The following is a 13,310-nucleotide window of genomic DNA, read 5'->3' on the forward strand; positions in this document are numbered from 1 at the left end:
ATCTATCTCATATCTATCTATCTCATATCTATCTATCTCATATCTATCCATCTATCTATCTCATATCTATCTATCTCATATCTATCTGTGGTAGCCTGGGGGAGTTGGGTATGGGGAGTGTAGCTGTGCGGTTACTAAGGGTGCTTGCTTAACCCTTTCTATTCGTGACGCCAGGGTGAGGGGCTATTCTCTGTATGCTTGTCCTACCGCCACCCGTCCCAAGAGCGATAGGGAGATAGGAAATAATTGATTGTCCACAACCGGAGATTTGCAGAAACTTGTCGGAACTTTTACTGAAGATTTTAGGCAATAATGAACAGGAACAGTACATATAACAGAGTCTATTAGAGATTGACAAGTGGTTGGGACCTCGTGAGTCTATTGAGCTTAAGAAGGTAATTCTGCGGTGATCCTCTGGATTTAGGGGTTTATATTCGGTCCAGTAATCACGCTAGCTTTAACAGGGATTTAGATGTTAACTCACGGTTTCGTTTCAGGCTGAGGCCGGTAGGTTTTCTGGCCTAGCGTGTCTTTGAAAGTTGCGCAGATCCGTCCTGGTAGTCCGGCATCCACGAGAGCAGCAACCTAAGAGAGTAGTAATTGGCTACAGCTCCCTTATATGGGCAGGGGCTGGACTTAAGCTCACTGGTCCATAACAACTGTCAATCTTCTCTACAGAGAGTTATGGGTAAACATGTGACCCAAGGACCTCCAACATACTATAGAGGAATTAACATAGTCACATGACCGAAGGTCCTTTGACGCTAAACAAGGTAAATACACTAATATACCTTATATTAAATATACACATTATTAATTATATACATATACACATCATATAATTAGAGTAGGAGGAGGCGACTAGGGGCTGCCCCACCTGGGGGACCCTACCTGAACATAGGAACTCTGACTTTGGGGACCACCACACAAGGTACGGTATGCAATATGGTATCGGGACACCACCTATCTATCTCATATCTATCTATCTATCTCATATCTATCTATTTCATATATATATATCTTTCTCATATATATCTATCTCATATCTATCTATCTATCTCATATCTATCTATCTCATATCTATCTATCTATCACTTGAAAAAGCCAGTGTGAGACTGGTGAAACGTTGTCTATGCACATGATGGAATAAAGCCACCCTTTATTTGCAACTTGTGGAGTGCTGCATCATATTTTGCTACTATCTATCTATCTATCTAATTTCTATCTATCTCATATATATATCCATCTCATATCTATCTATCTATCTATCTCATATCTATCTATCTCATATCTATCTATCTATCTCATATCTATCAATCTATCTCATATCTATCTATCTATCTCATATCTATCTAATATCTATCTATCTACAGTATCTATCTATCTATCTATCCATCCATCTGTTTATCTATCTATCTATCTATCTATCTATCCATGTGTATAAAAGGTGAGTCTAAATAGGGAATTGTGGTCTCTGGCCAGTATAAAAAAAATAAAGTTTTCAGCCCATTGTCTCAGGTGTCAGAATTTACATGGGTTTGGGGGGGGGGGGGGGGTCATTCTGGGTCACAAGAGGTGGGAATCACAAGGGGTGGGTAATGTTGCTTAAAAATCAAATAAAGAATTAAAAAAGAAAAACACAAAGGGTGGAAATCTGAGGCCACGAGATGTCTGCTTAATGGGTTCCTGCTGTTCCAAAATTTCCCCTGGAGCCCGTAGGATTGTAGTCACACCAGGGTTTAAAGGGGTTGTCCCAACTCCCAGCATGCCTTGACACAGCTTTTGGGTCTGAAACTAGAACTACATTTAAATTAAAAGAAAAAAAAGGGGGGGGGGACGCAAGCATTTTCGGTTTTCGGCTAAGCACATCCTAAATTTTCGGTTTCAACCCAAAATGTTATTTCGGTGTACAACTTATTATAGAGAAGAATTTACAGATAATTTGTCCATTTTATTCTTGATGGTCACATCTGGAGACGATTCCCTCTGTAGGAGCCGATATTCTGATAGATGTCGGATGAAGGTTCAGACGTTCCATGAGAACCTTTGACTTGGCGTTTAGCCTTGGAGTTTACTTCCGCGTAGACAACATCCTAATATAGAATAAAAATATGTTTATTAGACGGGTGGGCTTGGCAAAGGTCTACAAGCATAACATGAATGGTGACAGCCTATGTGAAAGTGAAAGTGAAAGCAGATGATAGGAGGTCACACGTGTCTTCACCACATTGTCCACAATAGATACCACAGAAAAATGGTCATACTTGTTTCTACAAGAACAGATCAAAACACCAGATCATCTTAAAGGGGTACTCCGCTGCCCCAGAGTTCGGAACATTTTGTTTCAAATGCTTGGAGCAGGCGGCGAGGTGGTGTCGCACAATCACGCCCTTTGTGACATCACACCACGCCCCCTCAATGCAAGTCTATGGGAGGGGGCGTGACAGCAGTCACGCCCCCTCCCATAGACTTTCATTGAGGGGGCATGGTGTGACATCATATGGGGTGTGGCAGTGACGACACGACCCAGCGCCCACACCCAGCGTTCTAAACAAATGCCGGGTGCTGCACAGAGATCACAGGGTCCTAGCAGTGGGACCCCCGCGATCAGACATCTTATCCCCTATTCTTTGGATAGGGGATAAGATGTCTAGGGGCGGAGTATCCGTTTAAAAGAGGATGCACTTAGAAGGTGCTTGGCAGGCAGGTTTGGGAAGGGGGGGGGGGGGAGACCATTGCTTCAAATTAGTATTGATTTTTTTTGGGTTATTTATATTTATATAAGTATATGTAGACTTGTTGATACCTGTAGATATGTTGTTTATTGATCCCATCAATTTATTACTTTCTGTTTCGATAATTATTGTATTCTGTTCTAATATGTTCTTTGTTTTGTTACAAATTCTTATTTTGTCATACTGATCTTCATTCTCACTTCTAGGGCGATGTCAGCCAAATTTAGTTTTTGGTACCCTTCTTCCAAATTCCCCCTTTTCTCTTCAGAAGGAGCCAGGCCTTCTCCTCTTCCACATCTACGCCTCACCCCCATGTGAATCCATCCTCATCTCATCCGTTCCATATCCATTCTTCTACAGGTAAGTAGGTAATTAGGAGTTTTGGTTCTTGGTTATTGTTATCATTTCATGATTTATACTTGCTGTGTAGCATTGTTTTACCCTTAGTCACTCTTATTCCGACACTGTTTCTTTTTCAATCATTGGCCCTCATTTACTATTGCAAACCCCACATGTTTTGTGTTGTGCGCCAGATTCTGTCACATTGCGCCAGAAATTGTGTCTGCGCCAGATTTTGCGCCAGAATTTGCGCCAGAATTGAAAATATCCCTGATTAACTCTCCATTTTGCTAAGAAAACCCCAAAAAGGGGTGTGGCTGTTGGGAAAGGGGCGTGGTCACCGAAAAGGGGCGTGTTCCCGACATTTTCACAAAAAAACAACATATTTACTAAGGTTTCCACATAAAATGTGGTGGATTTGAGCTGAGGAAAACCCCACAGATCAGAACATGTGTAAAAAAAGCAAAGTGTAGGGAAAGTGGAAAATGTAGGGAAACCTTAGTAAATATTGTGGAAAATAAATTGTGGGGAATAAAAACCCACAAAGAAACCAACACAACACTCTTAGTAAATCAGGGCCATTGTGTTTATTCTAGTCAGTGGTTCCATTTTGCTGTACACTTTTATTTTACAAGCGATTATTGGTCTAGGAATGCAGAGAATGAGAACCCCCTCATTGAGTCCTCCTGGATTTAGACTGTTTAGTCGATATATATCCATTTGGCTTCTTCTTTCAAAAGGGTCTTATTAATGTCACCCTTTCTTGGTCCTATTTCAAATTTCATCAGACCCCAGAATTTTATGGCTTCTAGGTTTCCACCATGTTTAGTAATCACATGTCTTGCAATAGGGGTGTCTGCCTTTGCCCTGATGGTACTTATGTGTTTACTAATCCTCTTCCTCAGTTCTTGGATAGTTTCCCCTACATATAGTTTAGGGCAGGGACAATATGCGATGTATATTACATTACAAGAACTGCCATTTATGAATTTTCTAACCTCATATTTTCGTCCATCCAGGGGACAAAGTGGTTTTGGTCATATATTTGCATGAAGAGCAAAGGCCACAAGGAAAGGAGCCTGACGTAATGGTAGCCAAATGCTCGATCGCTCTAATGTACGTCTGTCTTGTTGGTTATTGTGCACCAGTAAATCGCAGAGATTTTGTCCCCGTCTGTATGTCACACTGGACCAGTCTGCTACGACTTCCCTTAAATCTGGGTCGGACTTCAATAGGCCCCAGTATCTAGTCAAGATATTACGAATTCTAGGGGCATAGGCATCGTATGTACCAATGGTGGTCATAGGCTATGCTCCAGAAAGTCCACTATGCATGAAAGGTAAAACTAAGGCTTATCTCTTACCACCCACAAACTTCTGATGGCCATGTGTGGCTTGTCATCTTCATCATCAACAGCAGCAGTTCACTGCTTATACCATAGATGTTTTGTGATGTAACCCATTCCTACCTGTAATTTGTCCCCCATTGCTTTATCTTGCAAACATCAGCAGTTAACTGCTTAGACCAGAGATGCTTTTGTGATGTAATCCCCTCCGCCCCCTTTACCTTAGCTTGTCAACAACAGCAGTAGCAGTTCACTGCTTATACCAGAGATGCTTTTATTCCTGTTCATACACATATCTGACATTGATCGAAGAGTTATCCATAACCATTAAAGGGGTACTCCGCCCCTAGATATCTTATCCTCTATCCAAAGGATAGGGGATAAGATGTCTGATCACCGGGGTCCCGCATCTGGGGACCACCGCGATCTCGGCTGTAGCACCCCAGACATCCGGTGCACGGAGGCGAACTTTGCTCCGTGCTGGATGACTGGCAATGCGGGGTGAAGGCTAGTGATGTCATGGCCATGCCCCCTCAGTGCAAGTTCAAGGTAGGGGGCGTGACGTCCGTCACGCCCCCTCCCATAGACTTGCATTGAGTTGGCGTGGTCACGAGCCTCCGGTGCTGCACCGACACAGGTCAGCAGGGAGATCGAGGGGGTATATATGACTTCATGCCATCTAGAATACTCAATGAAGACATTTGCATTACTTACAGATCCATTGTCGATTGGTAAAACACCTAGAAAATGAACAATGAAAAAATTAAGATAAGATAAGAATTATTTTGGATATGAAATTAGGCCCTTTAGTCAACTGGGACTTATTCACTATACAGAGGAGGACGTACATGTTTCTATGTATATAGTCATGGCAAAATGAGCAGATGTGGATCAGTAAAGTGATTATTCTCTGATCATGTGAGAAAAAGTCCATGTTAACCAAGATTGTGATATTATGTACAAAGTGAGAGAAGGGACAATTTTGGCGAAATGTTTTAGTTAGTCATGTAACCTGCTGTGATGTTACAGAACATGCAGAAAGAACCAAGTATGCAGGATCAGCCATTTATAGCTTTTAGCAATGTGTTCCATAAGTATCTCACAGATCAATGCAATGCATATTATTTAATTGTTAATAATAGGCTCCTAGGAGGACTAAAAAAAATGTAAACATGAATGTAAAAAAAAATCCCCCCCCCTAATAAAAATCAGAATTGCCCTCCTTTTCCCATTTTCCAATAAAAAAATAAATGTATTTTGTATATAGGATCGTCACGCCCCCTTCTGATATGTACCTATATGCCAGAAGATAATTTTTGTCTTATATTATTTCCTGCAAATTCCCTGTTATTTTTCTCTCTTGTAGAACTGTTTAATCAATCGGCGATAGAAGTGACATCACAACCAGGTAATTTTCTTATTTAGCCAAAGCCGAGGACTTTCTCTTGAACCAATTTAACTGGCCCGATTTATTATTTCACGGTTGTCTCCATTCCAGCTTTATTCCAGCTTTCCACCTCTTTTCCCTGACAACTGGTGTATGCCAATTATGTAATATATATAGCCAGTTGTGTATGGATACATTGCACGAATATCACACTAGAAATGTAATTCTACTTTCTGAAGTACAGTACAAGAGGTATTGTAGGACACAGCATTGCACCCACTAGACGAGCTGGTTACTTAAAGGGGTACTCTGTCCCTAGACATCTTATCCCTTATCCAAAGGATAGGGGATAAGATGCCTGATCGGCATGGCTGTGACATCACGGATGTAATGAGCCTCCGCATCGCCAGTCATCCAGCACGGAGGTGCCGCTGCTAAGATCACAGGGGTCCCCAGTGGCCAGACCCCCGCGACAAGACATCTTATCCTCTATCCGAAGGTGGGAACCCCGCGATCTCCCTGCTTCACCCGGTGATCGTTTAGAGCTTTAAGTGCAAGTCTATATTTTGAGAAAAACAAAGCTAATTTCTTTATTGAAGTGAATGGAATCATGTTGTAATACCACAGACAACCTGATGACAGGGGTGGCGCTTTTTTTGGAAGAAATTAGCTCAAAAAATGGATGATGAAGGTGTATATAGATAAAGGTGTGCTGAAAATACTTACTTTGTGGTCTCCTAGCTATGCTGAGGACCGCATAATTTACTTCAGCTTCATCAGAGTGTTCATTTTCAGTGACTGAAAAAGAAACGCTCAATTAATACCAGCTTAGTGGTCATCTAGCACATCACCAACCTTATCTGACCAGAGATAATAGACTGAAGTTTAGTCATCATAAACAATTCTGGCTGACTAGGTCCAGTTTTAGTATGAGGAATCTTTAGTCACTGAATCATATGAGATGGTTCTGATTGGTACTCCTTGTGGTTACTATTTATTATTATTATTATTATTATCTATTATTTATTACCAAGTAATTATTACTTTTGCTACATATGTTTTTTGTATGGAGACCTGAGCAAAGTTTTTATATTTATTTATAAACTTTCTGCCTACGAACCTGTGCTCTTAAAGGGGTACTCCGCTGTCAGACACCTTATCCCCTATGCAAAGGATAGGGGACAAGATGTCTGATCATGGGGGTCCCGCCGCTGGGGCTCCTGCGATCTCCCGCAGTGCCCGATGTTCTAAACAAACGCTGGGTTTCTGTGCAGTGGTTGTGACGTCGTGGCCACACCCTTGTGACACTACGCCACGCCCCCTCCATTCATATCTATGGGGAGGGGGTGTGTTGGCCTTAACCCCCCCCCCCCCCCCATAGACATGAATGGAGGGGGTGTGGCTCAATGCGGGGCATGGTGCTGAAGAATGCTGTTCAGAATGCTGGAGCACCGGAGTACCCCTCTAATAATATTGCTATCTAACCTCATCCATTTGTCGGCCATCTCGCTCCACCTACGGGTGATTCCCCAACATTTCTTGGGCACACTTTGACCTGCTGGTGATGTCTTATATATCTGTTTTTGACTGGTTTTATTTATGCTAGGAAAATTATATATAACAATCGCGCTTCTAAGGGGGATGAAAATTTGGATGGAATAAGAAGAATTTGTACCGGACATCTCCTTTAATGGTTTTATTTATGTACGCACCTGAGAAAGAGTTAATTAAGAACTCAAAACGAGTTGGATGCGCTATGACTTGTATTATGTTACTTTTTTTTTTTAAATAACTCTGGTTTAAAATTTTTTCATTCCAGTTTTTTCATTCCAATTTATCATATTCTATGGCCAAAACTCTGGAAGAGATTGGGCTTTTCCAGGGCTGCTTACCGACACTGGCCCAAATTTATCAAACTGTTTGAGTAAAAAAATGGAGTGATTTTCCTACAGTAACCAATCACAGCTCAGCTAACGAGCTCTGGTAAAGTGAAACCTGAACTGTGATTGGTCGCTGTGGGAAAATCCCTCCACTTTTCCTCTCACACAGTTTGATAAATCTTTGCCACTGTCTTTGTGACATGCTAATAGAGATGTTGAGCTCTTAGCACAACACAATCTGGTAAACTCAATTGCTTATTCTAAGTCTTCTTTTATATCTGGGTAATGCACTAGTTTTTTTTATTGTTTTTTCTGTAGCTATCCTTTCCAAGTTGGATGCCTCATTGACCACTTTATGCTTCCTATACTAAAAATGAATATTTTTAGCAAGCTCAAGTGAGACTTGGTAAATCCATGTATGTGGTCCAGCTGATGGGGTATGTTACCAAAGGTCCCCTGCTCAATAACTGGTGATCCAGATGGTCACCAACTGTACCCCAAAGCCTATGGAGATAGCTCAGCAGATAATGAACGAATACAAAAGAATAGGCCAAATGGTGGAATGTCCTATTACCTGTTGTTGGCTGAGGGTTTTTTCTGGATGTTCGGTGTCGATAACTTACATATAAGAAAATAAAGAGGGTGATGATGACGAGTAGTAACAGCCCCAAACTTACAGATAGTATCATTGTTAGAGGAGAATCTTGTGACCCTATGGAGAGACACGTTTCAACATTAGATAATATTTGGCTAATGTAAGTGCCCATTACAGGATGATAGACAATTCTCACCTTGTATAGGAAGTCTCTGACTCTCCTTCTTTACACCGCTGGTTGATGATCGGATCTCACATGTATAGGTCCCAGAATTTTCCACCTGACTGAATTGAACTTCATACTCTTTCGAAAAGTTGAATTCCTGGACTTTTCTCCCATCTCTGTAGAAGGCATACTGCAGATCTGTGTCCTGTCTATAGTCACTAAGATTGGTGTCACAGATTAGGGTCATGGTATCACCCTCATTGACTAAGTCTGGAAATACTGTCAGCACTGGAGGAGAGAAGAGCTCTAGAAGAGAATGAAATAATCCAAAAATAAATATATATAAGCAAATCACAAAAGAATGAAAAACATTTTTATTTTATGAATAGTGAAGGAATAAGTAAAATCTGTAAACAAGGGGCTAACCAGGGACAAGCCAGAAGTCAGTAACCAAGAAGGCAGCGTAGTACAAAATCACACAAAAGACGCACAGTCAGGACAAGCAAGAACCTAGAGAGCAACATCAGGTCCAAAAAAATCAGAATGCAGACGTTAAAGTCAGGGCACTGGCAAACGGAAAGCTGAGTAGAACACAAAATGCTGCTGAGGCTTGCAAGAAGATGAATCATTGGTGAAGCAGCAGCGCAGCTTCTGGATTATATATCCCAACCCAGGAGGTGTGAGTGCTGGCGATGCAGTTGGTTGGCAGGGCGCTTTCAGCTCACGAATGGTCAGGAGGACTGTCACCGATATTTTACACATACAACAGAAAACCCTTAGAAGAGTTCAAAGAAATCCTCCTGCATCATGTGTCTATAATAAAATATAACTTTTATTAAGATTCAAAAAACATAATTATATGTGATCAGATGAGTACCAAAACAAAAAAGATTACAACTGCATCTCTATTGGTCTCTTAATTGGACCTTAACCCATTTAAATTAGAGAGAAAGTGTTCTTGTACAAAATATACTTAATGTACACCACATACACTTATGTATAAGTTTATTAACTACATTTATAGCCTCCTCAAGGGCCATTTTAGCTTTAAATACCGCATCAAGTGTATGGTTGCGTACTGGTGATTGAATACTGAATACTAAACACTGGTAACAGACACTGGCTCTATCTGTGGCCCCAGCCACACCTTTGCTCCCTATCTACTGTCTAATTAACCTTCCAGAGACTTAGAGACTAATGCTAAAATCTAAGCCTGTCAACCCCTACGTGTTTCACCACTAGAGCGTGGCTTTATCATGGGGACAACTGGCAGCATAGTTTTCTTATCACATGTCTCTGAGGCTAAGCGGTCAGGTATACAGTATATGCTAGGCTTCTCAATGAAACCCAAAGCAAATCCCAAAACATTAATTCAAATAAATCTGAATTTGTTTACTAATCAAAACCCTTCAATCTTTTGATTGTTCTTACAGTCCATGCTTATTCTCTACATTACATTGGAACAAACTGTTCTGAGCACTGGAGCCAGCGCCGGGAGCTTGTGACGTCATAGCCCCGCCCCATGGTGTCACGCCCCGCCCCCTCAATGCAAGTCTATGGGAGGGGGCGTGATGGTTGTCACGCCCCCTCCCGTAGACTTGCATTGAGGGGGCGGGGCATGCCATCATGAGAGGGCGGGGCTATGACGTCACGAGCTCCCGACGTCATAGCCCCGCTGAGCAGTGGAGTACCCCTTTAAGAGAAAAAAAGGAAATAGCAAAAACGTGGTCTCCAGTATGTCCTGACATTGGATAATGATTCCAATGTCTTATTTCATTTGACTAATTAAATACATTTAACATGATAAGACCTAACCCTAATGGTTCAACATTGAATAATGTTCAGCTTTAAAGGGGTACTACATTGGAAAACATTATTTTATTTTATTTTTTAAATCAACTGGTGCCAGAAAGTTAAACAGATTTGTAAATTACTTCTATTAAAATGTTTTAATCCTTCCAGTATTTATCAGCTGCTGTTATGATCCACAGGAAGTTCTTTTCTTTTTGAATTTCCTTTCTGTCTGACCACAGTGCTCTCTGCTGACACCTCTGTCTATGTCAGGAACTGTCCAGAGTAGGAGCAAATCCCCATAGAAAATATCTCCTGCTCTGGACAGTTCCTAAAATGGACAGAGGTAATATGAAATTGTAAAATGAAGTTCCTCTAAAGGAGGTTGGTCCCCAAGTATTGTATTAGTGTTTTATTAGCAACGCGTTTTGTTCCCGGACAGGGATCTTCAGCAGGCACCTTCATTTAGAGGAACTTCATTTTACATTTCCATATTGCATTTCCCCCGGATAGACTGACGTCACCCAGGGAAGTTCCACGTGGCAGTGGTCCTGCTTTGTTTCTCTCCAGACACCGCTGTAGGTGTTGTTCCCTGAGCGCAGCACATAAGGGTAAGGACCCCTCTTTGTCTCCGCTCTGATATACCCTCAAAGCGGTCCTCACTAGGGGCGCACCTCTTGTTGCATTTTCTCTCCCTTCTATATTAAAATGCACAGAGGTGTCAGCAGAGAGCACTGTGGTCAGACAGAAAGGAAATTCAAAAAGAAAATAACTTCCTGGGGATCATAGCAGCTGATAAGTACTGGAAGGATTAAGATTTTAACTTTCTGGCACCAGTTGATAAAAAAATAATAATAATAATAATAATAATTTCCAGGGGGGTACCCCTTTAATACAGTTATTTTATATTTGGAATTCTTACCTTTTACCAATATGTTAGACCCATTACTAATCCTTATCCCAGGGCTGACAGAGATTCTTACTTCACAGGTATAATTCCCAGAATCCTCCAGGTGAGCAGACTGAACTTCATATTTATTAGATGATGTGAATTCCTGAACCCTCCGTCCATCTCTGTAGAAAGCGAACTGCACTTCTGCAGGCTTTATGTTTGGACTAAGAGTCGTGCTACATGTCAGGGTCATGTGATCTCCTTCATGCAAATCATTGGTCACAGTAATATATGGATGGGAAAATCGTTCTAACATGAAAGAGAGAGAAAAATATAGACAGTGATTTTATACTTTTCCCAAATCTAAATTCTATCACCCTCACGGTAGAGTAAGAAGTCCTCCCATGTATTATACATAACCAGTGTCCATACTCACCCTCTGTCTGTATTATTCCCATGTATCATACATAACCAGTGTCCATACTCACCCTCTATCTGTATTATTCCCAGATATCATACATAACCAGTGTCCATACTCATCCTCTATCTGTATTATTCCCATGTATCATACATAACCAGTGTCCATACTCATCCTCTATCTGTATTATTCCCATGTATCATACATAACCAGTGTCCATACTCACCCTCTATCTGTATTATTCCCATGTATCATACATAACCAGTGTCCTTACTCACCCTCTATCTGTATTATTCCCATGTATCATACATAACAAGTGTCCATACTCACCCTCTATCTGGATTATTCCCATGTATCATACATAACTAGTGTCCATACTCACCCTCTATCTGTATTATTCTCATGTATCAAACATAACCAGTGTCCATACTCGCCCTCTATCTGGATTATTCCCAGGTATCATACATAACCAGTGTCCATACTCACCCTCTATCTGGATTATTCCCAGGTATCATACATAACCAGTGTCCATACTCACCCTCTATCTGGATTATTCCCATGTATCATACATAACCAGTGTCCATACTCACCCTCTATCTGGATTATTCTCATGTATCATACATAACCAGTGACCATACTCCCCCTCTATCTGGACTATTCCCATATATCATACACAACCAGTGACCATACTCACCCTCTATCTGGACTATTCCCATATATCATACACAACCAGTGACCATACTCACCCTCTATCTGGATTATTCCCATGTATCATACATAACCAGTGTCCATACTCATCCTCTATCTGGATTATTCTCATGTATCATACATAACCAGTCCATACTCACCCTCTATCTGTATTATTCCCAGATATCATACATAACCAGTGTCCATACTCACCCTCTATCTGGATTATTCCCAGGTATCATACATAACCAGTGTCCATACTCATCCTCTATCTGGATTATTCCCATGTATCATACATAACCAGTGTCCATACTTACCCTCTATCTGGATTATTCCCATGTATTATACATAACCAGTGTCCATACTCATCCTCTATCTGGATTATTTCCATGTATCATACATAACCAGTGTCCATACTCACCCTCTATCTGGATTATTCCCATAGATCATACATAACCAGTGTCCATACTCATCCTCTATCTGGATTATTCCCATGTATCATACATAACCAGTGTCCATACTCAACGTCTATCTGGATTATTCCCATTTATTATACATAACCAGTGTCCATACTCATCCTCTATCTGTATTATCCCCAGGTATCATACATAACATGTGACCATACTCACCCTCTATCTGGATTATTCCCAGGTATCATACATAACCAGTGTCCATACTCATCCTCTATCTGGATTATTCCCATAGATCATACATAACCAGCGTCCATACTCATCCTCTATCTGGATTATTCCCATGTATCATACATAATCAGTGTCCATACTCACCCTCTATCTGGATTATTCCCAGGTATTATACCTAACCAGTGTCCATACTCAACGTCTATCTGGATTATTCCCATTTATTATACATAACCAGTGTCCATACTCATCCTCTATCTGTATTATCCCCAGGTATCATACATAACATGTGACCATACTCATCCTCTATCTGTATTATTCCCATATATCATACATAACCAGTGTCCATACACAACGTCTATCTGGATTATTCCCATTTATTATACATAACCAGTGTCCATACTCACCCTCTATCTGTTTTATCCCCAGGTATCATA

At 41.0% G+C, this 13,310-nt stretch overlaps 1 protein-coding gene across 1 annotated transcript in view; it reads right to left on the reverse strand.

Moving 5' to 3' along the window:
• Positions 1-277: 277 nt before the first annotated feature.
• Positions 278-13,310, reverse strand: part of LOC130294978 (Fc receptor-like protein 5) — a 74,077-nt gene continuing 61,044 nt past the window's right edge. The window contains exons 12-17 of the mRNA XM_056545136.1: positions 11,161-11,439; positions 8,478-8,753; positions 8,261-8,398; positions 6,533-6,604; positions 5,134-5,159; positions 278-2,093 (exon numbers count right to left, since the gene is read on the reverse strand). Coding sequence (XP_056401111.1) covers positions 1,965-2,093; positions 5,134-5,159; positions 6,533-6,604; positions 8,261-8,398; positions 8,478-8,753; positions 11,161-11,439 — 920 coding nt within the window. The 3' untranslated portion in view covers positions 278-1,964. The remainder of the gene's footprint in view (positions 2,094-5,133; positions 5,160-6,532; positions 6,605-8,260; positions 8,399-8,477; positions 8,754-11,160; positions 11,440-13,310) is intronic.

The sequence above is a fragment of the Hyla sarda genome, chromosome 11 (assembly GCF_029499605.1).
Source record: "Hyla sarda isolate aHylSar1 chromosome 11, aHylSar1.hap1, whole genome shotgun sequence".
In the NCBI taxonomy this organism is placed as follows: domain Eukaryota; kingdom Metazoa; phylum Chordata; class Amphibia; order Anura; family Hylidae; genus Hyla; species Hyla sarda.